The sequence below is a fragment of the Brienomyrus brachyistius genome, chromosome 22 (assembly GCF_023856365.1).
Source record: "Brienomyrus brachyistius isolate T26 chromosome 22, BBRACH_0.4, whole genome shotgun sequence".
Classification (NCBI taxonomy): Eukaryota; Metazoa; Chordata; class Actinopteri; order Osteoglossiformes; family Mormyridae; genus Brienomyrus; species Brienomyrus brachyistius.
The window spans coordinates 5,275,532-5,297,380 of record NC_064554.1 but is presented as its reverse complement, the minus strand read 5'-3'; the positions used below and the strand labels follow the sequence as shown (position 1 = coordinate 5,297,380).

Genomic DNA, 21,849 nt, shown 5'->3' with positions numbered 1-21,849 from the left:
CACACCCCCAGGCTGGATTGGGCGATCGCTCGTAGGTCAAAGTTAAGGGGGACGGCTGTGCCTTAAGCGGATTCCGTTCTTCCCATTTATTAGTTTGATATGTTATTCAGGTCGCTGGTGGCGAGTGCCTGCACTCTTGGTGTGCTGGGAGGAGCTGCTGCGTATAAATTTGGTACGTCGCTATAAATGGCCAAATATGCTCCGTTTGCTGCAGCGTCTGCAAAAATCCGACATTTAAATAATTTCTATCCTTCACCGTTGTGTGTGCACGGCGGTGAAGGTTAAGCTAGCACCGTCTTACACAGCAAAGTTAAGTCCGATCCAGTGTTTACAGGTCCGCACGAATCCCGAAAGTGGCGCAGACCCCGCAGCCACATTCCCGTGGTCCGGCGTCTCTTATCGATGAGATTTGGCACCTTATTTCAGCCTCACAAAGGCTCAAAATAATATGTACACTGCATCAGGTGCTGGCTTTGACAGCAGCCGGTGTTGCATTGCACTAGGCAGCCTAGCGAAAGACCAACGCCCCGTTAGTCAGTTCACTTTTTGCATATTTGATAATTATTTCTAGCGTTCGTACATTAATTTTTAAATGACCGCCATCAGTTCTGTTGCTAAAATACATTACTTGATCTTGCCCGCGGATATGCGCGAAGGGGTTGCACTCATTAGAAAGGAGAAGTAAAACTACGACACTTAGCAAGTTATTTTGAGAGGCGACGGCGATTGGTTTATCGTTACAGGCTGAAATATGCCCATTGTAACTCTGGATAAGAAAATAAAGCTTTTAAGAACGTCTTCCCATGCTGAAATAGCCAGAAACTGCGAAAAAAACAGTGTATAAAATGAACGATTGGATGTGTGGATGGCGTGTGAGCTGATGGAGGGTATGTATGCTGATGGCATCCCTTTTCCCCGCGGAGGTCCGGCCCAGATCCGCCCAGCCCTCCTCCACACTCACAGGAAGTCCTGCGCAGTGACCCAGTCCGACATGAGGGTTGAGATCCTACCTGCGCTCACTGATAATTATATGTATCTTCTTATTGATGAGGACACCAGGGAGGCAGCTATTGTGGACCCAGTGGAACCTGCGAAGGTGACCCACTCATTTTTCTTCATGCCATGTTGCTTATACTAACATCACCTCTCAAGCTGTTCATGACTCTTAGTTGATGAAAATCCTTGTATTTATTTATTTATTTTTTAAAAAAGGTTGTAGATGCAGTGAAAAAACACGGAGTAAAACTGACCACCGTCCTGACTACACATCATCACTGGTGAGTTAAGGGGCAGCTTATATTTCTCATTAATGACCAGTGTAGCATGTCGCTAAGATCTGACGTTTAAACCACGTCAGCTGTCACCTGATGAGTCACTTGCAACTTTGTGACAAGTTTTAGTTCCCCAGATGGTCACCTAGCAACTCATCAGCCCAGAGGACACAAGAGAACTATTATGTAATTTTATTACGTATCATCAAATTGCTTTGAGCTAAAGCATTAAACTAGCTGTGAAATTGTTTATGAAGATGCTTGATTAATGGTGAGTGTGGAGCTAAGAGGCCATGCACCCAGGTATCCTGATTTCCTTGTAACTTATCTATTTATTCAGTTCCACTATACTTATTTCACTCATTGCTACTGTATTGTGTGGAATATGTCAGCATTGTATTGTGTTGTACAGTACTGTGTATGCACTGTACTGTATTGTTCAGTACTGTAGTACAGTACTATATGTACTGTATTTTGTTGTACAGAAATGTGTATGTAGTGTACTATACAGTACTCAGTAGGTACTGTATTGTTTTGTACAGTACTGTGTATGTACTGTACTGTATAATACTGTGTATACACTGTACTGTGTTCAGTACTGTAGTACAGTACTATATGTACTGCATTTTGTTGTATAGAAATGTGTATGTAGTGTACTATACAGTACTCAGTAGGTACTGTATTGTTTTGTACAGTACTGTGTATGTACTGTACTGTATAGTACTGTGTATGCACTGTACTGTATAGTACTGTGTATGCACTGTACTGTATTGTTCAGTACTGTAATACAGTACTATATGTACTGTATTTTGTTGTACAGAAATGTGTATGTAGTGTACTGTACAGTACTCAGTAGATACTGTATTGTGTTGTACAGTACTGTGTATGTACTGTACTGAATTGTTTACTTACACACTGCACTGTGGATATAAATCCACGTCCAGCCCCCATTTCGCACTGTAAGTCCTGTGAAAACCCTCCCCCAGTCACTGCTGTTGTATGTCACACCGTGGTCCTGGGGGAATGCTCTTTTCATGCCGCCGTATTCTTGTGTATGGATGGTATAACAGTAAAGCTCACCTGAGCCGTCCTGTTCTCCACAGGGATCATGCCGGCGGCAATGAGAAGCTGGTGAAGTTGCTGCCAGGGCTGCGGGTGTACGGGGGCGACAACAGAGTGGGGGCGCTCACTCAGAAAGTCACTCACTATAACACATTCGCGGTGAGCACGGCCGGCGGCTCGGTCCGAAAGGGAGTTTGGGTGCTTCTGTCGCACGCTGATGAATTCCTGGCCCCGACAGCTCGGCTCCCTGAACGTGAAGTGCCTCTTCACTCCATGCCACACCTCCGGGCACATCTGCTACTACGTCACCAAGGACAGGAGTGCCGAGCCTCCGGCGGTCTTCACAGGTGACGAGCGGCTCATCGCTGGGTTTGCGTCACTGCCGTGGCGGCCACATGACCATGTCTGACATGTGTGCAGGGGACACACTCTTTGTTGCGGGCTGCGGGAAGTTCTTCGAGGGCACCCCAGATGAAATGTACCGGGCGCTGATCGAAATCCTTGGACGCTTGCCACCCGAGACGGTAAAGGGCTGAGCAGGGCCCGGACCAGATATGAGACGACGATGATGATGATGATGATGATGATTCAGAGCTGTTCTCATTCACCTCTAACCTGACAAACTGCATGTTGTGTAATTTTTCACCTGAGTACTATTCAGTACAGGTAAAAAATAATCACTTTAGATCAGCGATTCTCAACCCGTGGGTCGCGACCCAAATATGGGTTGTAGCAAGTTCTGAAAGGGTTTGCAAGGCAGAGTTGGAAATGTAAGCATTTTAAAAGCAGCCGGCTCCTATGCTGATCCACGATCAGATTTCCCCGCCCCAATCCAAGAATTAACCTATATAAACAGGTGTTGGGTCTGCAAAACTAGTAAACATTCAGCTAATCCAAAAAGCCAAACCACAGACGCTTAATTAAAAAATCACTGGTACATCCAATCAGATTTGTGTATTGATTGGTGTAAACTGCAGATTGCACTGTGTGCTTGATCATAGTGTGAATTTAAACCTGTACTTGATGTATGGTCACAACTGAGCTGGCATGGTAAAAATTGGGTTGCGGTGCAAGAAAGATTGAGAACCACCGTTTTTGACAAAAGCATCTGCTGAATAAATGAATGTAAATGTTTCCCTCATTAGCATTTAGCCTTTTCCTTTGTCCTTTTTAGCGAGTTTACTGTGGGCATGAGTACACCATCAACAACCTCAAATTCGCTCGACACGTGGAGCCACACAACCAGGACATCCGCAGGAAGCTGGCCTGGGCGAAGGTGGGCGTGGCTAAAGTGAGGCGCCGCCGTGGGGAGTGACGCTGAAATGGGGGTGACTGATTGGGGGGGGGGCTTCTTCTGTTCAGATGACGTATGACAACGGGGAACCGACCATCCCGTCAACCATCGGCGAGGAGTTCACATACAACCCCTTTATGAGAGTGAGGTAAGTGGAGTTCACCATGGCGGGGGCTGTGCGTGGCTCAATGGGTCAGTGACATCACCATCGGGCCCCTGAGCGAGGCCCTTCACCCCCAATTTGCTCCAGGCGCTGGCTAATCCTGCTTCCTCAATTGTACGTCGCTTTAGATTAAAGTTTCTGCTAAATAAATATAAATACATTTAAAATGCGTAAATAATCAGCAGAGACCCATCCTGGGTGAAGCTTATATATAGGTGGAATGTGATCGGACTGAACCGTTCTCATTGTGACTTTGTGAACAGGGAGAAATCGGTGCAGGACCACGCCAGAAAGAACAACCCCATCGAGACCATGGGCAGCATCCGCAGGGAGAAGGACAACTTCCGTGTCCCGAAAGACTAGGGTTCGGGGGGGGTGGCGTGTCTGTACACTACACGGCGTCATTGAAAGTGTCACTGACCTACACTCATCACTGCTGTAAATAATCATTTACTCAGATACTAATTCTCAGCAGAAGAGACATACTTATATTGACAAGACATATGGTGTGATAGATGTTGTTAAAAGTATTATTTCATTGAATAACGACAGAAGACTAATGTTTAATACGTAGAAGTGGATTTCTTTGTTGTCATATTTTTCAGCAGACGGATCATTACTGCTGTGTAAATGGATGCATAAAAATGATATTTTCATAATTCAAAACACGATCAGCACCTTGCATAAAACAATCAGAAGATATATTTATGTATAATTCTAAGGATATCTTAATATTAAGAAATGTCTTAAATATTTATTTTATCAAGACTAATCACATTTGTTTTTTCAGTTATAACCAATAGTTTCAAATAGTCGGTTTCTCTTTTTTTTTTTTTTTTTTAATAGTTAATGCACTTGAGAGAATGTGTACAGTTTTTAGTGAAATAGGATGTTAGACGTTTTGATTTTGTTGTGCTTTGTTATTGGTAAACTGCTTATTGCGTAATGTGACATATGTGATTGTTCGCAATTAGCCAGAAATATTTTAATGTTTATGTTTTTTCTGAAATCATTATTATTAGAAGCTTTGGCCAAACCAAGTATGCACATCAAAGAGCGGCTTAACAAATTATGAGAAGGACGCCAATTTGATGTACCGTCTATTGTCATCAATAAAACACTCAAATTACGGCCCAACAGTTTCTTATTTTTTAACCTGGTGCATCCGTAATGGATAATAGATGTGACATCGGAGTATTGCAAGAAGCTGTGTGCGCACACAGGGTCAGCGGGTACTGCAGCCTGGTACCGGACAGATACCGGGGCCGTTAAAGCGAGCAGCCGGGGGTGGGGAAAGGGCCACCATTTTAATGGGCTCGGTCTCCGGTTCCTTTACTGCGGTTTAAATGCGATGTAAGCTGCCAATTCCTCTGATCGGAAACACTGGGAGCGGCATTGCTGTTAATTAAGGTAAAAAAAATATATAAAAAAAACCCGGCGGATGCGGGCGATGATTTCGTGTTTACCGGACGCCTTCCTGCTCAGATGGCCGCTTTGTGTTAGTTAATGGTCGTTCGCGATTCTTTTTTTTTCCTCGGTAATTTCGGCTTTCCGCCGGCCCGACGCGCAGATCTGGGCGGTCGCATATGCACTTCAGCCGGCCGCTTCGCTAACCCGCACCGGAAAGCGCACTTTTAAAGGACGCTTCGTTGCAATTTGTTTTCGCGGTGCGACGTCCGCCTTGCATCGGGCCCCCTGCATGCCCCCCGGGAGCGCTGCGGCATGAAAGTGAAGGTGATCTCCATCCTGGAGGATAACTACATGTATCTGGTGATCGACGAGCAGAGCCGGAAGGCCGTAGCGGTGGACCCCGCCGTACCGCACCGGGTGAGGGAGCGATGCATGCCGGGCGCGGCGGTGCGCCGGGACTGCTCTTCATACCGGACATCTGTCATATTAAACTGTAAAGTAAGCTGGAGATGCGAGCACATCTCTGCAATGTTTGCTGTATTTTCTGTATGTGATCAGAATGCGGTTCGGGTGACAGTAACCCATGCAAGCTGTTTAATTTCCCATGTAAAGTCTAACCATTCTCCGACGCGGTCAGTACGTTGCTTAAATTGCCCCCAATTTCCCCCAGCTTCAAGTGAGACCAGCCTGTGTAGTATTGTTTCGACTCTCTCGGGTTGGCTTTTAACAGCTGCTGGAGATCGTCAAGCGGGAGGGACTGTCTCTCACGGCCATCCTGACCACCCACCATCACTGGTAACTGTGCTAACCTGGGCTGAACCTAGCCCCTGTTCCTCTACAGCTCGGTCCACCCCATCCGGCTGGTAAACACATCAACTAGTGACACTGTCAGTGTTTAGGTTTGTGGGAGTGACTGGAGCAGCATACTTCCTGCTCTGAGTTTGGATAATAAGGATTTTAGGGTGTGGTTGTATCCGCCGGTGGGAGGTGGAGATTCTCGGCTCTCCCTTACCTCAGGGACCATGCCCGGGGGAATGCGGCGCTGGTGAAGGAGCTGCCGGGTCTCAGGGTGTATGGAGGGGACGATCGCATCGAGGCGCTGACTGATAAGGTCACCGACCGCCAGGAGCTCAAGGTGCACAGACATGCCTTATATATGGTGTGTGGCTAAGTGGGTCAGGATGCTGTGCCTGTGACCGTGAGGTTACTGGTTTGAATCCCAGAGTTGACAAAGTGGCATCACTGTTGCGCTCTTGAGGAAGGCCCTTAATATCCATTTGCACCCTACTTTATCACTTTAGACAAAAGTATCGGCTAAATAAACAAATATTGAGTGCCCCCCCCCCCCCAACGTCTAACCCGCAGTTCCACTCCCTCAACGTCCGCTGCCTCTTCACTCCCTGCCACACCTCTGGTCACATGTGCTACTTCGTGTGGGAGGACGGATGCGATGATCCCCCGGCAGTCTTCTCCGGTGGGTGCCCCTGACGTAGCGCCCTGTGTGCCGCGGTGCCCGTGCCCCTCCCCCCTCACGCCGCCTCCCGTCCTGCTCGCCAGGGGACACACTCTTCTTGGCCGGATGCGGGAGGTTCCTGGAAGGAACGGCCGAGCAGATGCACCGCAACCTGACCGAGGTGCTGGGCTCCCTGCCACAGGAAACGGTCAGTCCACCCGCAACCGGACCAGAAACCGGCGCCGGGTTCCACTTCCAGCCCACGCAACAGGTCACGTTTTAAATCAACATAGGTAGCAGTTTTGAGGCACTCAATACGTTTTTACATGAACAAGTAAGTCGTGCTACGGTTACAGCTCAACTACGCCATTTAAGCAGACTACTGTCCTTGTCCCAGTATACATGAATGGGGGGGGGGGGGGGGGGGGGAATCAATTAATGTGTATTTTCAGTGTCGCTTGTTAGTATTTGGCTGTTTCCAGTTGACCTATTACGCCACAGACGTAAAAGAAATTACAAAATTAAAAACAATGGCTGGACAAATAAAGCTTTGAAAGAGCAGATACAAGATCAGGATAATATAACAAGAAATAAAGTATTTTATACAATATTCAATGACAGCATAGTATTGGAAATTTTTCAGATATTGCAGGGACTTTATGTTGTAATAAATATTGGGGTATTTATGAAATAAAAAAGTTCAACATAAATTTCTCATGGACCCGTCTAGGAGTGATTAGCCACGCCCTCCCCATGTCGTGTGGGTTTCTGCGGGGGCTCCTGTTTCCTCCCACAGTCCAGAAGTGTGCAGTATAGGTTGTTTGAAGTAAACTTTAAACTGATTTTTAAACATATAGTTTCAAGATATACAATATTTCAAGATAATCTTGAAAAAGAATAATCATTAAAATTGCAAAACTTGCAGTTTTTTTTTTTTTTTTAAGTAAATCGACTCCCAATCGCATTATCTGGGTGTCTAAGTTCGACTTAGTAGGAATTTGATTTAGTACGACTTCAGTCGGACTAACACAATCACATGTACTTTAAAATTCCAGTTTTAGTCGGACTAACACAATAATTAGACTTTTTTTTTAGTGTGCGTGTAAACGTACTGACTGTAGGGAATCACTTTAACACGTCATGGCAGAACCACACGGCCCCTATCAGGAGGTCAGACACGCCTGGGCACAGATGAAAACAGCCCCTCCCTCCCCCGCCCCGGTATAGCCGGGTGGAGTCGTGTTTCAGCCCTGGCAGGTTGTTTCACCAATTGTTAAATATTTTTTAATTTGTAACTTTGTAACTTGGTCAAAGGCAAAGACATTTCAGTGCCTATGAGTGCGTCATTGCAGGAGGTTTGGGGCTGACAGGCAGCCTTCCATCAGGGGTTGATTACGCACCGTAAGGCAATTCATGTATTAACTGGAAGCCAGCAAGTCCATGAGTTACTTATTATTAACTGCATTGTTGCGTATGTGTAGGGGGACTCACTAACTCAAAGTCCACGAGAGAAAACACGCCGAGCCGTGTGACACGCTCTGGGACGGGAATCGAAGTCAGCTTGACCTTAGGCAGAAAGCAGAGCTCTGGAGACCGGGTCCGGTTCAGGGACACCTGCATGGAAACCGCTGAATCAGACACTTTGTGTTGAATCAGACAATAAGCCGGGCCTTGACTGTGGGGACGGGAGTTTACCTGGGGTCAGAGCATACTGGTACTCATAATAACAGTCATACAAAGGACAGCTGACAGGAAATGAAGTCAGTAATAGGAGTGACATCAGAGGTCACATGATGTGGCAGAATGGCTCCAGCTTCCAGTGTCAGCCTCAGCTTTACACTTTTAAAGTGATTTCCATTCTCTCACATTTTATATCTTGTTCTCGGCAGTAACCACAGACATTTCATAATATAACTGCTGATAGTGACTCTTATGTTAAAACAAGCTTCTACATGCATGACTGTTGAGCCTCTGTCAGCATGGGAGCATCTGCAACTGGGTTGCTTTTATCTCTGCGATGAGAGAACGTCCATGTCTTTCCGCGCTGCTGTTGCAGAAGGTCTTCTGTGGGCACGAGTACAGCATCAAGAACCTGAAGTTTGCATTGAAGGTGGAGCCAGATAACGAGAAGGTGAAGGAGATGCTGAGCTGGGCGAGGGTAAGCCGGGTGGGGAGGGTTTCGGTAGCAATTTCCCACGTCTCAGTCCTCCCCTCGGGGTCAAATCTTTCCCCCAGCCAGGACCACGGTCATATCGCAGGAGACAGAGCTCCAATTTATCGTCTCAATTAAATTAGAAAGTTCTAGAATATGGTCGGGCACATTTTGTCTGTTCACCTGCTGGTCGGCGTGTGTCCCCTCAGGCACGGGACGACGATGACAAGCCCACTGTGCCGTCCACGCTTGTGGATGAGTTCCAGTACAACCCCTTTCTGCGGCTTTCGTGAGTTGATCCCTGTCTAGGGAACATGCGGTTGGGGGGTGGGGTTTGGGGTGTGACGTGAAGGGGATGGACGGAAAGGACTGGAGACGTGAGTGATTGTGGCCGGGTATTTCAAACGACGTCTGAGTCAAAATGAAGTCCAACACATCAGTGACAACAATCTGTCGCGCACGTAACGCGCCACCTTGTTCAGTCTATGTCACGCCACGACCCTGGAGGGCGCAAAATTCGATGCAGCAGACCCACATACAGAGTGCAAATAAACCTATTGTGGCAAGTGCACAAGTCATTTTAATAAAGGAGATGACAGCTCTTTTAAAATGGAGGCTGCTTTGCTAATAAACCAACAGCTGCTATTGATTTAACACTAGAAGCAGCACAGACAGGGAAGCCAACTACGACACTCGTGGTTACACACTAACAAACACCCGCATTGCAGAGCAAACTACATGGTTATGATGTTTACTGTTCGCGATGCATATTGATTTACACCCTTGACACAGCTGCACTGCCTGTGCAGGGCCCCTGAGGCAAACGTTATCGTTTGTTCTGATAACATAAGAAATTTACGAACGAAAGGAGGTCATTCGGCCCATCAAGCTCGTTTGGGGAGAACTTAACTAAGAGCTCAGAGTCGTTAAAATCTTATCTAGCTCTGATTTAAAGGAACCCAAGGTTTTAGCTTTTGCTACACTAGCAGGAAGACTATTCCATACTTTAACTACACGCTGTGTAAAAAAGTGCTTCCTCAAATTCATTTTAAAATGTTCGTTAATTTCCACTTATGGCCACAAGTTCTAGTATTTGAACTAATATTGTTAGCCATTTGGCTGCATCCAGACCTGTTAGAATCTTATATACCTGGATCATGTCCCCCCTTTAGTCTCCTTTGCTCGAGGCTGAACAGATTCAGCTCAGCTAACCTCTCCTCATAAGACATTCCTCTAAGACCAGGAATCATTCTTGTAGCTCTACGCTGAACCCTTTCCAAGGCAGCAATGTCCTTCTGAAGGTATGGTGACCAAACCTGCACACAATATTCTAGGTGGGGTCTTACCAAGGAATTATATAATCGTAGCATCACCTCCCTTGACTTAAACTCCAGACACCTAGAGATGTAACCCAACATCCTATTGGCCTTTTTCTTGCTTCCCCACACTGGCGAGAGTGGGACATGGAAGCATCAACATACACACCGAGGTCTTTCTCATAATGAGCTACCTCTATTTCAGTGGAACCCATAAAATATCTGTACTTTATATTTCTGCTCCGTGCGTGGATTACCTTACATTTATCTGTGTTAAATTTCATCTGCCGGGTATTAGTCCAGTCGCTAATTAAATCAAGATCCTGTTGTAGCCTCTGTGCTGCTAAATCAGTATCTGCCACATCACCCACCTTGGTGTCGTCTGCAAATTGAACCAGTTTACTGGATGTATTGGTGTCAATATCATTAATGTAAATTAGGAACAATAGTGGTCCTAAAATTGAACCCTGCGGTACCCCACTATGAACGCAGGCCCACTGTGACATTGTGCCTCTAATAACTACCTGCTGCTTCCTGTCTGTTAGCCAGTTTTCGATCCGAGCTGCTACAGTTCCTAAAATCCTTGTAGCTTTGAGCTTAAGCAAGAGCCATTTGTGGGGGACAACATCAAAGGCCTTCTGATGTGTGGTACAGTGCAAAGCATGCTGGTAACTGCATAATTAGTTCTGCTGACCAACCCCACGGTGTCACATTTATGTCAGCCAATCGTGGACAGTGCGTGGGATTCATGTGATCCGTCTCCACCTTACAGGGAGGAGGGAGTTCAGAAATTCACGGGGAAGACTGACCCCGTGGAGGTGCTGCGGGTACTGCGCAAGGAGAGGGACAGCTTCCGGAAGCCCAAGGAGAGGCTGCCTCCGCAGGCCATGTTGGCCCTGCAGTGGGGGCTCCTCAGTGCCCCCCCCCGGCTACCGAAGGTCTGAAGGAGGGGTGTGAGGATCTGCAGATGAGAGTGATGGGAAGATGGACCGCCATTAGCGGGGAGCAGAGAACGAAGCTGGTGTGCAGCAAATAGATTTTTTTTTGAGGGGGGGGAGCATAGGCATGAAGTTACTTCAGTAGAGTCTCAGACAGCTTTGTCATTTTGGGAGGACGGAGCTAGCACAGGCCGCTAAGCTAACATGTTAAGCCGAATCTCTTTCATTGTACTAGGGGAGTGGTCCCTCACTGGTGATAATTGGGGGGTGGATTCACTCTGGGGATATCACCATGTCTTCCCCAAAACACAGGGTTCCTTACAATGTGACTGACTAATGCCGCGTTGGGCTTCGTGAGACGTTTTATGCGTCATTAGGCACTTAAATCTTATGCTCCTCTATAGCAGTAATATATTTCCGGTTATTGTAACAAAGATAAATTGGCCCGTTGATCAGGTGACATTTCGAGCACTAATGTCAGCTTGTATGATTACAAATGCTGATTAAATTGCTGTTTGCAATGGTTGGGCTGCTGAACAGTTTTTTTTTTTTAAAACCATCGGCCTGGGATGGTGTGACTGTTTAATAAAACCACTGAATTGTGATTTATTTGGACGTATGAAATACTGAAAAAAAAAATCATCCCCCAAAACGTCCACAGTTGTTGCTCTAAAATCCATGTCTGGCTTCTGAACCACTTTATATTAAAATATGTGAATCCATAAAAAATATAAGAAAATATTAAAATATGTGAACCCCATTTGCATCCCTGAAATGTGCCATTTAGCTGCTGCCGCTGACCATGCTACAGAAGGTAAAGTAAATTCAAATAAATCATGCGGACAGACTTACACAAACCAAGTGTGTATTGTGTTATATTACACATAAAAGAATGATAAAACAACCTGAGATAACGGGCCGTTTGCTTCAACGCTGGGAAAAGTGCAAGTGAGGTGCTCAAACTCAGCAAATTCGGCGGCCTGATAATGACGCCTGTGGTCGCTGCTAGCAAAGTGCTTCGTGTTACAGTATCACTGCACAGTCTAACAACAAAAGTTACACAATAATTAGCTCTACCGAAAAAATACACATTCCCTGTATGTTACATTAAGGGGCAGATTAGCACATCTTAAGCAGAACATCTGGCTCACAAACAACACCCAAAAGTGGTTTTTGATCAAGTGAGGAACTAAAAGGTAGCTTTGTCTCGATGGTGTCCTTCAGCAGGCCCAAGCCTATGGACCACTTGTTGCTAGGAGACGCTGCCTCGCGCTCAGGCGCATGAGCTCCACTGGTCAGTGACTGTAATCATCACACAGCAGCATCATCCATCTTCAGCAGGGGGTGCCGGCAAGGATGAACAGCCAATCAGAGCAGAATGCAGCTTCACAGTGCAAAGTTCTCTGAGCAATGGCAGTTGGTCTCAAAAGGAGGGAGAGGGAGGAAGGGTAAGAGGAAAACACAGGACCCACGCAAAACCCCCAAAGTTTATGGAGCCGGGCCCCAGGCCACATTTGAGGGACTCTGAGCAGCTGCTGGCCATTGTTACCTCTTAGTTACCCCTACAGCTACCGGCCAGCAGATTTCGGCTTGCCGTTGAGGGATATTATGTGGCTTAGATCTGCCACCAGGCCCCTGAGCTGGTCCATGCTTGGGTTAACGTTCTCATCCATCCACTCCTCCACCGTGTCGGGGAAGTAAATGGCCTCCATTTGGACGCGGAAGTTCTCCAGGAAGCTCTCCCAGTCCTTCAGAGTCCTGTGGGGTTAAAGTGAGGCCCGGCGTCAGACATAAGCCCCTCCCAGGAATGTGACTTCGGGGGACTCCTCCTCCCCTGCTGAAAAACCCAGCTATGGGGCCACAGACAAACATACTGCGATCCACACCCAGCACTCATTTCATTAGATTCGGAGTACCGGGTATCACGCCTTTCTTGCCTTTAAAACTGCTTCAAAGTTTGGTGAGTCACGTGATCAGAGACTCCTGCCAGCTCGGCTGCGCCGACTGACCACTCATCTCTGCACTTCCCGTTGGCTTTAACCAGTCTGGCCATTATCCTACGACCTTTATATCAAAGTGTTTTCAGACACAGCAATGCGCGACTAGATGTTTTTGTTTATCACATTGTCTGTAAACTCGAGACGCCATTGTGTGTGAAAATCCCAGGATGCACCATGTCCGGTCTGAACAATAACACCATCCTTAAAACCCATTTATACTCCCTGCATAAGCTAATGGTTAAGCAAACATGACCCTCTGTGACCCTGCATGCTGTGGGTGTTACTAAGCACATCTATGGGTGCTTTTCAGATAAAACTACTATGAAGATTTAGATTTAGTTTTCCCCCGGAAGTCAGGTGATGCTTTATTTTACTACCATCACCACGGCAAACAAATAACTGACCACCCCCTAAGACAGACACACCGGGCGTCATGCAGACACCAAATTCAGCGAAGACGACTTACTCTTCCATTTTTGTTTTATAAATGCCGAGATTTCGAGGGTTGCCAAAGTGGTACTTCCTGTGATACAGTGAGAACACCCCCTTCAGGTCACTGCAAGACAAAACGGACAGGATGCTAGGATGAGCTGTCCAAACGCCACACGCATTTGTTCCGGAATTCTGTCCATCCACCTTCCCTAGACACCCGAAAACTTCATTAATGTTATTACTGTGCCGCATCCACAGGAATTCTAGTGCAATATTCACATGCACATTATTAGAACACAGTAAAAAATTCCTCTCACAGGCTTCCCTTTTATTAATCATTTGATGAATCGATCATCTGATGACAGATTCTTGCATATTTCATTGCTGCAGTTCAGCGACCCCTGCAACATACTCACCGGTTTCCCACGAGACCCTTGATGTCACTTTGAAGGTTGGTGTGAATGTGGTACACCATGTGGTACAGCTCCGCGCCAGAGAAAGCACCACTGCCTTCACTGGAAAGGAAGCGCAGTGCCATCGTCAGAGAGACCTGCCCGCTTACCTGCCTATAGTGTTACTTATACACTAACACCCAGTTTGCCCACTTTACACGTCTCCAAAGCCAGACGGCAGCGTTTCTGTACCTACAGGTATGGGGTGAACCACTTTTACTGTGAGAGCATGAAGCGGGTTGCGTTAAACGGTAGGAGAAACCGGAACTGTACAGTGAGTCTCCAAGACGGGGGAGAGTTACACAACACCAAAGGCCCGCAACAGGCACAAATGACGGGATGGACCCAATCTGAACGTCTGTCACGGATGTCAAGCAACATCACCGTACCAGGTGCCATTTTTGACATCAAGCTTGCAGCCCAAGATGTACTCGACATCCTTTATGACTTGGTTACTGAAATCGCCTGAAATCACAGAAACAGACGGTAAATCACCAAACAGACAGCGCACATTTCTTTAAGGTGACCCAACATTTTGGTGCCCTGTTTGCACGTGGCAGTGGCAAGGTTCTGACATCACAAATAGGCGAGCCGGTCTACTGCAATATCTACTGCTATGTGACCTTGTGAATAATATTATGTCTAAACGTCTCTTTATCTATTGTTTACGTCATCGGCCCTCATCCCAGTACGGACCGATGCACTTGTTACACGTTGCCAATAGAATGACTTGAATCTAGGTTCCCTCTTTACAGCAAAATATCTGGCAAATCCCGTACAGCAAGACTATAAACTAGAAATGTCTGTAAGATGCATTTCAGTTGAGATACATATCGCGTGAGGGAGGACGGTTCACTGTGTTTGTTTGGAAGAATGTGGTGAAGCGGGTTTGATTAAGCCTCAGTAAAGAATGACAAAGAGAGGCGGGTGTTTGGGTTTTAGCACTGGAGGAACGACACGACGGAGAACAAAAGAGTCTGTATATGCCGCATGGGCCCAAGGCTTTCTAATCAATTCTACCCCCCCAAGACCTTGTGGAACCTCCTCACAGTCAGTGTGCAGCCCCTGTCTCTACTCACCGTACTTTAATGTCTGAAGACAGAGGGCCAAAGAAGGGATACCGACAGGCAGGAGTTCACACAAGACCGAGAAGTGCTCATACCTAGAACACACCAAGAACACACATGATCAGCGGGCCATCACACGGCAAGGCACAAGTTGACTGCTCGTGTGCCGACCCGCGAAACGCGTCTTACCGCTGCCAGCCAGTCAGCATGATCCCCTGAAAGGAGATGGATGGGTACTTGGGCATGGCCTCCATGACCTTAAGCCAAGTCAGGTGGTTCTTCAGGTGATGGTCGAGAGGAGTCCAGCCCTGGTCGACACCTGAAGCCCCTTTGAAAGCGCTCGCAAACCAGACGCTCGCAAAACCAGAATCCTGGTATTTTGAGATTAAACTTTCTGCAAAAAGTACATACAAACATTTGAAAAAAAAACTTCTCAAAAAAGTACATTTTCCATCAAAAATGATTAGTAAAGCTAGCTGACGTATTGGTTTGTGGTTTTCTAGATACCAGAATAGATAATCTCTGTTTTTTTTTGAGGTTTACAGATCAGTACAGATGTCTGTTAGTTTACTGGACTTGCAAAGCAGGCTGTTTGCACAGAGAACACTTACCAACATGTCCTGTGTTGAAATCTGGCCTGTACCTCCATATGACAGGGGAGGCGATTCTGGGCAGATTCGACGCTACAAAACCAGGGATTTATGATAAAGAGAGAGACAGGGAAAGCAGCAAAAATACGCGCATAGGTTGCAATTTCCGTTATGCCACTTTATTTTTAAGATGACACTGATGACAGTGGAGCTGCTGATACTCGCTGGGATGTTTGCAGCTAGATTTATTTCAGCAGATGCTCCTGAAGAACCTGAAGCTCAGAGGCAAGAACCAGCCGGCGCTCGTCGCCTGCCACCTGCGCACAGCCGTACCTTTCAGATCTGCGACGCTGATCATCCGCATCATGTCATCCCACATGAGAAGGCTGATGTTCGGCCTCCTCTCCAGCACAGAACCTGCTACCGCCGTCACATGGTTGAGGAACATCTTTCCCATATTCCCCTCATTAGTGTGGAGCCAGTTCTTGGAGTCCTGGCTTTCGCCGAGGCCATACACCTTGGGACCAGAGGGAACCATTGAGACGTTGTCGCTCAAACGTCCGGGATCGTGAATACCGAGCTCGGAGGGTAGGGCTCACCTCATCAGCTCCGATGTGGAACCAGCGGGAATCTGGGTGCTGATTCAGGACCTGCATCACCATGTCCGTGACCAGGGTATGAACACCGGGAGCGTGCGGATTTAGGCTGTTGGGGAAGGCTGCAACTTCCCTCAGATAGTTGAACTTCTCATGCTTCAGAACGAACTGCTCGCAGGAGCGGAAAGAGAGAGGAGGTAAGAGAACGCAGTTCGTATACCGGGGTGTTGATTTATCACTGAGATGGGTCACTTTACATGAGGTCCCTCTCATCTCGTACCTCAAGATGTCCAAAGATCTGCACCAGCGGAATCATCTCTAGCTTGCTCAGACGGGCCAAAGTCCTTAGGGTTTGGATGTCCTCCAAACTGGTCCATGACAAGAACAGGGAACAGTTACTCTGTGCAAACCAGAATGAACTGAGCAGCCCAGGTGACCTCCCCACGCCCACCTGTAAGCATGCGGAGACCTGAGCTCCTGGAGGTCCCCCTCGTATGGGAACATGTCCTCATACTCCATTAGGACTCCATCAGCACCCAGGGCCGACAGCAGAGGGAAGATCTGAAACGCGGTTGGTGTGAGATTTGTGAAGGATCTCAAAAGCATCTCGTATCTTAAAGAATAAATCAGATTTTAAAAACCCTACAGGGGTTTGGAATGTGATTATTGCAATTGCTGAGGTTAATACGAAAAATCAACAGCAGCACCCCCTACATCCCCCCCTCTCCCTCTTTGATCTCACTTAATGCTTCAAGGGTCCTACAGAGGTAAGATCAGGCTTTGCTTTGTAGATGACACTGCCTGTCAAAATGTGGTCAGTACAGAGAATGAATCCCTGTATGTGTAAGAAGGATTCCTTGTGATATCTGTCTGACATGCACGACCCGACCCCTCACCTGCTCCAGGTATTTCACCTTGGGGGCAGCCCCCTTCAGGTCTAAATGCACTATGCGCAGTGGACTCCTGCTGGACTGCTGTAGGTGTGGCTGTGGTTCTGGGACCGGCTTGGTGGCCCGATCTCTTTCCACAGCCTCCGAGGCAGGCAAGTGTTTGTCCACTGGAGAGCGATTCCGGTTCTCTGAACTCTTTTGGACACTCTTCCAAAACTTGACATTTCTAATCAGCGTTTCCTTGGCTGCTGTTTTTGGACTATGGTGAATAGGGAAAAGAATAAGAAAAACACATATACACATATACACAGTAGATCAGTGCTTATTACGAGATTCAGACAGGAAAATAAGCTATAATGGAACTTTCTTCCATTATACACGTAGCATGCAGGCTAATTCTTTTAGCTGTGAAGTGTCTGCGTCACATACCTCTTTTTATACATAAGTTAATTCAATATGCTGAATGAGTCAAACACATGCTGTGTATGAACCCACCCTTCAAATGATCGGCAGGAGACAGAAGGCGAAGCGGCCAGCAGGTAGGTAAACAGAGATAAGGACCTCACCTGGGCTGCAGCGCGAGCTTCACGATGGCTCCACAGACCAAACAAACGACTATTAGTCTCAGAATAGACTGCATTCTCGGACGCATGTCGGCGAAATATCATCACTGAAATGAAGACAAGGGGAAACGCGGTGTAGAATGACAGCAATGTCTCACCAGCCTGCCAACTAATCATATAGCACTACAAATTTTACTCGGACAAAATAACGGCACCGGACCGACTCAGAGAAACAAACATTTTATTTTGAACTTCGGCATCCCGCACGTCAGAAGCAGCGATCGCTTAGTAATTTAATCAAACACTCAATGCCCATTTCCTCAAAACCGAATCAGGTGGTTTCGTATCGATCTTCGGACAGCTGCGGTGATAAACTGATATGTGTACTTCATCAGCAAATCTGATCAGATTATGCTTTGAATAAAAATCTAGTCCCAAATTCCTGTTGACCCGTAGCTCACGTTTTAGCGGGCTGACCCTGTGTGATCTACGCCATAACACATATAAGCGGTTTTCATTACGTTGTATCATGCATATAAATATAAAACATTCGTAGACATTTGTCATTCCGGTGCATTATATACAGAATTTCTACACAATGCAAAATCGGACAAATAAACATTAGACAACTAAAAGAAGAGATATTTGAACAGCTGATCGCATCTAACAGGCGTACTGTTACGCCGGAGTGAAGTGTAACAATATCCTTATCTTGTTTATGATCGCGGGAATGAAAATATGAATAATTATCTGAGATAAAACTACCAATATAATGGTGTCATCAAAAAACTAAGAAACTCTTATTATGGAATTAGCATGCAATGCTATTTTTAATGCACAGCATTACAGAAAGCTGCATTTATCGCACATTTGACATTTTTATACCGAACAGTATAATATAGACATACTAACCTACTCACTCCGTCGCGTCTCAGCGCTCGTTCCTCTTCCGACTGCGGCTCGCGGGTTCCTACGTAGGAGGTCACATGGCACCGGCTCGCACCGCCCCACCCTCCTTTATCCCGCGAGCCGGTGGCGCTCCCGATGAGTAATAGCCATTATAATGACACGAAATTTATGGAAATATGGGATTTGTGTGGGAAGGGGGACCGGCAAAACGGGTCTGTGAAGGTGGATCCCCGTCCGGCGGGGCCCAACAGGTAGACAGGGAGGCGGCCTGTACCTTCAAAGGTAGAAAGACGTCTGCAGGTAAGCGGTACGAGCCCCTCTTATAATCCCCCAGGTGATTTATATTTTAATGTGCCCGTTCAAGAAGGGAAATGAACGTTAGAGATAAAACGTAGACGTGCGAGTCACCGGCGGCGGTGAGTCACGTGCGCCGCTTCATCTAGTTAGTTAACTAAACGGCTAGCTGAACCAGCCATTCTGAACCCGTGGGTCGCGACCCAAATTTGGCTCGCAACGAGTGCTGACAGGGTCGCAAGGCAGAGTTGGAAATGTGAGCGTTTTAAAACCAGCAAGCTGCTAGGGGTGGCCGATCTCATCTAGGGTTATTCCCTGCCTTGTAGCTATAACTTTCTGATTAGGCTTTGAACCCTTCATGACCCTGAATAGAACAAGCAGCTTCTGGAGACAGATGAATGTGAAAAATGAACAAGGCCAACAGAATTGGTAAAATGAGCAAAGCTAACAGAAACACTTGACTGACTGATTGACCATTTCACATTACAGGCTGAAGGAGCTGGTTGGAGTTTCTATCAGGTTCTGTATACCACACTCAACTTTAACTGCAAACCAGGATTGCCGGACCACAGCGCAAAGTTGGGCGTGGTGGGGAGCTCAAACTTACACACTGACAGTATGGGAACCAGGGCAGCTAACAACCACTGTCTGTAAGCAGATCAGACGGACCGGTTATGGATCCATCCATTGGCTGTGTCACATTTGGTCCGGGTTCATGCGTTGTCCTTGCCGTGGGGTCTTCTGGCTCTCGGGTGGCTGCACGCTTTTGTGTCAAAAGTATCCTAGGTTATATCTCGAAATGCTTTGAAATGGCTTCGCTGCACTTTGAGGGCTTGGCCGAAGGACCTGAAGATTATCCAGAATGAGCGAGCGTTTGTCCGGGTCCAATGAAAACGACACGGGAAGGAGGTGGAAATATGGAACTGCTTCCCAGGCATGTCCTGGCACTTTGGCGTGTAACAGCTGTGACTGCAACTCTGGGAGGGGGGTGTCTCCCAATTCGTTAGGATTCAGTGCCTCCTGCATCCCCACACCAGTGATTAAAAACATCACTTGGCAGTCAGAGCTGTCCCTGCCTTCTGCTTAAAAGCTTCCAGGCTGTCTGTGTTGGTGTCGAGATCCTGAAGGCTAAAGTTGCAATGATGCAGCTGACGTGTGCCCCAGTAACTGTACTCTTCCTGCAGTGATCCAAAATGGGTCTCGCTATTTACATATGAAAATAAGTAAATCCGCAGTAAACAGTTAAATCTGTCCAGTGATTTGACCCATTTTCACATTACACAACACAGGAAAAACTGTCAGGCTGCTGACACCCTCCTTGCCAAGTATGCATGTAACATATCTTGTATCTTTAAATCAGGATGTTTGACTCACATCACTATAAGAAAAATTAACCAGTTACAGACAAGGCACAGACGGTGTGTGTCTGTTAGAGAAATATGTACTTTTTTATTGTCATTTTGCTAGATGCCATTTCTTAGAAATAACACCCTGCAGCAGCTGGATCTTAATTTATGCAAATGTTATTTGCATATCCTGTTTGTGTACCTCAATAAAAGATACTGCGAGGGGAGTTCCTCTTTCGAAGTTGGCTGAGTTCGACTGAGAGGCTGACACCTCGAAGTCAGGACCGGACTTCCCTTGCAGCAAGTAAAAAGTCATTGCAGCTGTCCGTGTTGTTCTGTGTTGAGAGACTGGTTGGTTTCCAGCGTATCTTCAGAAGAAGATAACCCTAACAGTGTCCTTTAAACTAGTTAAGTACTACTGAGGGAAATACCTAAGACCGGAACTGCTAAAATCTGATTGGGCAGTCTTGTAAAACTTTGTAAAATTAAACCTTCCAAGAAACACAGTTTTCAGTTAACTTTCATTTACAGTTTGGTTCTTGTCTACAATTTGAGCTGGATTTGTCTTTCCTGTTGCGTCAGATTCTATGTAATTGATGTTTAGTTGTGGGAAATAACTTTTTTTAGCCATTTTGTTGTACATTTCTTGGTATGTTTGGGATCATTGTCCTGTTGCATGACCCGATTTCGGCCATGCTTCAGTTGTTGGACAGATGGCCTCACATTTGACTCTATGATACTTTGTTATATTGAGGAGTTCATGGTCAACTCAATGACTGCAAGTTGCCCAGGTCATGTGGCTGCAAAACAAGCACAAATCATCACCACTCCACCACCATGCTTCACAGTTGGTATGAGCTATTTTTGCAGTGTTTGGTTTTTGCCAAACGTGACGCTGTGCAATATGGCCAAACATCTCCACCTTGGTCTAGTCTGTTCAAAGGACAATGCTCCAGAAGTCCTGTGGTTCGTTCAGATGCAACTTTGCACACCTAAGCCATGTTGCCTTGTTCATTTTAGAGAGAAGAGGCTTTCTCCTGGCAACCCTTCCAAACTGCACAAAATTGTACAGTTATAAACTTTTACATTTAACTTGCTAACTGAGGCCTGTAGAGAATGAGATGTAGCTCTTGGGTTTTTTGCAATTTCTCTGAACATTGCATGGCCTGACCTTGGGGTGAATTTGCTGGAACATCCACTATTGGCAAGATTGGCAACTGTCTTGAATGTTTTCCACGTGTATAATTTTTCTAACTATAGAATGATGGACTTCATATTATTTGAAAATGGCCTTATAACCCTTCCCAGATTGATGGGCAGCAACAATTGCTTCTCTAAGATCATTGCTGATGTCTTTCCTCCTTCGCATTGTGTTAACACACATCTGAATGGTCTTGACCAGCAAACTGCCAGATCTTCTGGTTTTCACACCTGTTGCTGATCAGTTAATCAAGTGTATTTGATTAGCAGCACATGGTTGCTACTTACCCTCATAATTCCTATGAAAGAAGTACGGGTGTACTTAATTTTTCACAAACTGCTTCTGCACTTTGGCTTAGTTTTTGTTAGATAAATAATCACACAGTGTAGTGTTTATTAGAGGTTTTAATTTTCAGACCTGCTAAAGACCAGATGATTTTTTTATTTTGTC

At 46.3% G+C, this 21,849-nt stretch overlaps 3 protein-coding genes across 5 annotated transcripts; 2 read left to right on the top strand and 1 right to left on the bottom strand.

The window, feature by feature from the left end:
- The first annotated feature begins 28 nt into the window (after positions 1 to 28).
- Positions 29 to 4,927, top strand: LOC125718220 (hydroxyacylglutathione hydrolase, mitochondrial-like). Its single transcript, XM_048991888.1, has 9 exons — positions 29 to 172; positions 924 to 1,096; positions 1,213 to 1,277; positions 2,375 to 2,492; positions 2,572 to 2,680; positions 2,754 to 2,857; positions 3,508 to 3,609; positions 3,696 to 3,775; positions 4,054 to 4,927. The coding sequence occupies exons 1-9, from the start codon at positions 100 to 102 to the stop codon at positions 4,151 to 4,153; spliced, it is 924 nt and encodes a 307-aa protein (XP_048847845.1). The 5' UTR covers positions 29 to 99; the 3' UTR covers positions 4,154 to 4,927.
- A 131-nt stretch (positions 4,928 to 5,058) lies between these two features.
- Positions 5,059 to 11,584, top strand: LOC125718219 (hydroxyacylglutathione hydrolase-like protein). Of its 2 annotated transcripts, none has more exons than XM_048991887.1 (8): positions 5,059 to 5,617; positions 5,931 to 5,995; positions 6,218 to 6,335; positions 6,566 to 6,674; positions 6,758 to 6,861; positions 8,710 to 8,811; positions 9,015 to 9,094; positions 10,894 to 11,584. In XM_048991887.1, exons 1-8 carry the CDS (start codon positions 5,513 to 5,515, stop codon positions 11,063 to 11,065), a joined length of 855 nt encoding a protein of 284 aa, XP_048847844.1. In that variant the 5' UTR covers positions 5,059 to 5,512; the 3' UTR covers positions 11,066 to 11,584. The 2 variants fall into 2 exon arrangements, with proteins under 2 accessions (XP_048847844.1, XP_048847842.1); XM_048991885.1 differs by having other exon boundaries at positions 5,059 to 5,698.
- Positions 11,585 to 11,907: 323 nt separating this feature from the next.
- zgc:113333 (beta-N-acetylhexosaminidase) lies at positions 11,908 to 18,640 on the bottom strand. Of its 2 annotated transcripts, none has more exons than XM_048991881.1 (14): positions 18,562 to 18,640; positions 17,653 to 17,756; positions 17,093 to 17,345; positions 16,648 to 16,757; positions 16,477 to 16,564; positions 16,200 to 16,364; positions 15,934 to 16,117; positions 15,622 to 15,693; positions 15,200 to 15,404; positions 15,023 to 15,105; positions 14,333 to 14,408; positions 13,908 to 14,006; positions 13,526 to 13,615; positions 11,908 to 12,817 (listed from the first exon to the last, which is right to left on the bottom strand). In XM_048991881.1, exons 2-14 carry the CDS (start codon positions 17,736 to 17,738, stop codon positions 12,628 to 12,630), a joined length of 1,701 nt encoding a protein of 566 aa, XP_048847838.1. In that variant the 5' UTR covers positions 17,739 to 17,756; positions 18,562 to 18,640; the 3' UTR covers positions 11,908 to 12,627. The 2 variants fall into 2 exon arrangements, with proteins under 2 accessions (XP_048847838.1, XP_048847839.1); XM_048991882.1 differs by having other exon boundaries at positions 18,570 to 18,598.
- Positions 18,641 to 21,849: the final 3,209 nt, after the last annotated feature.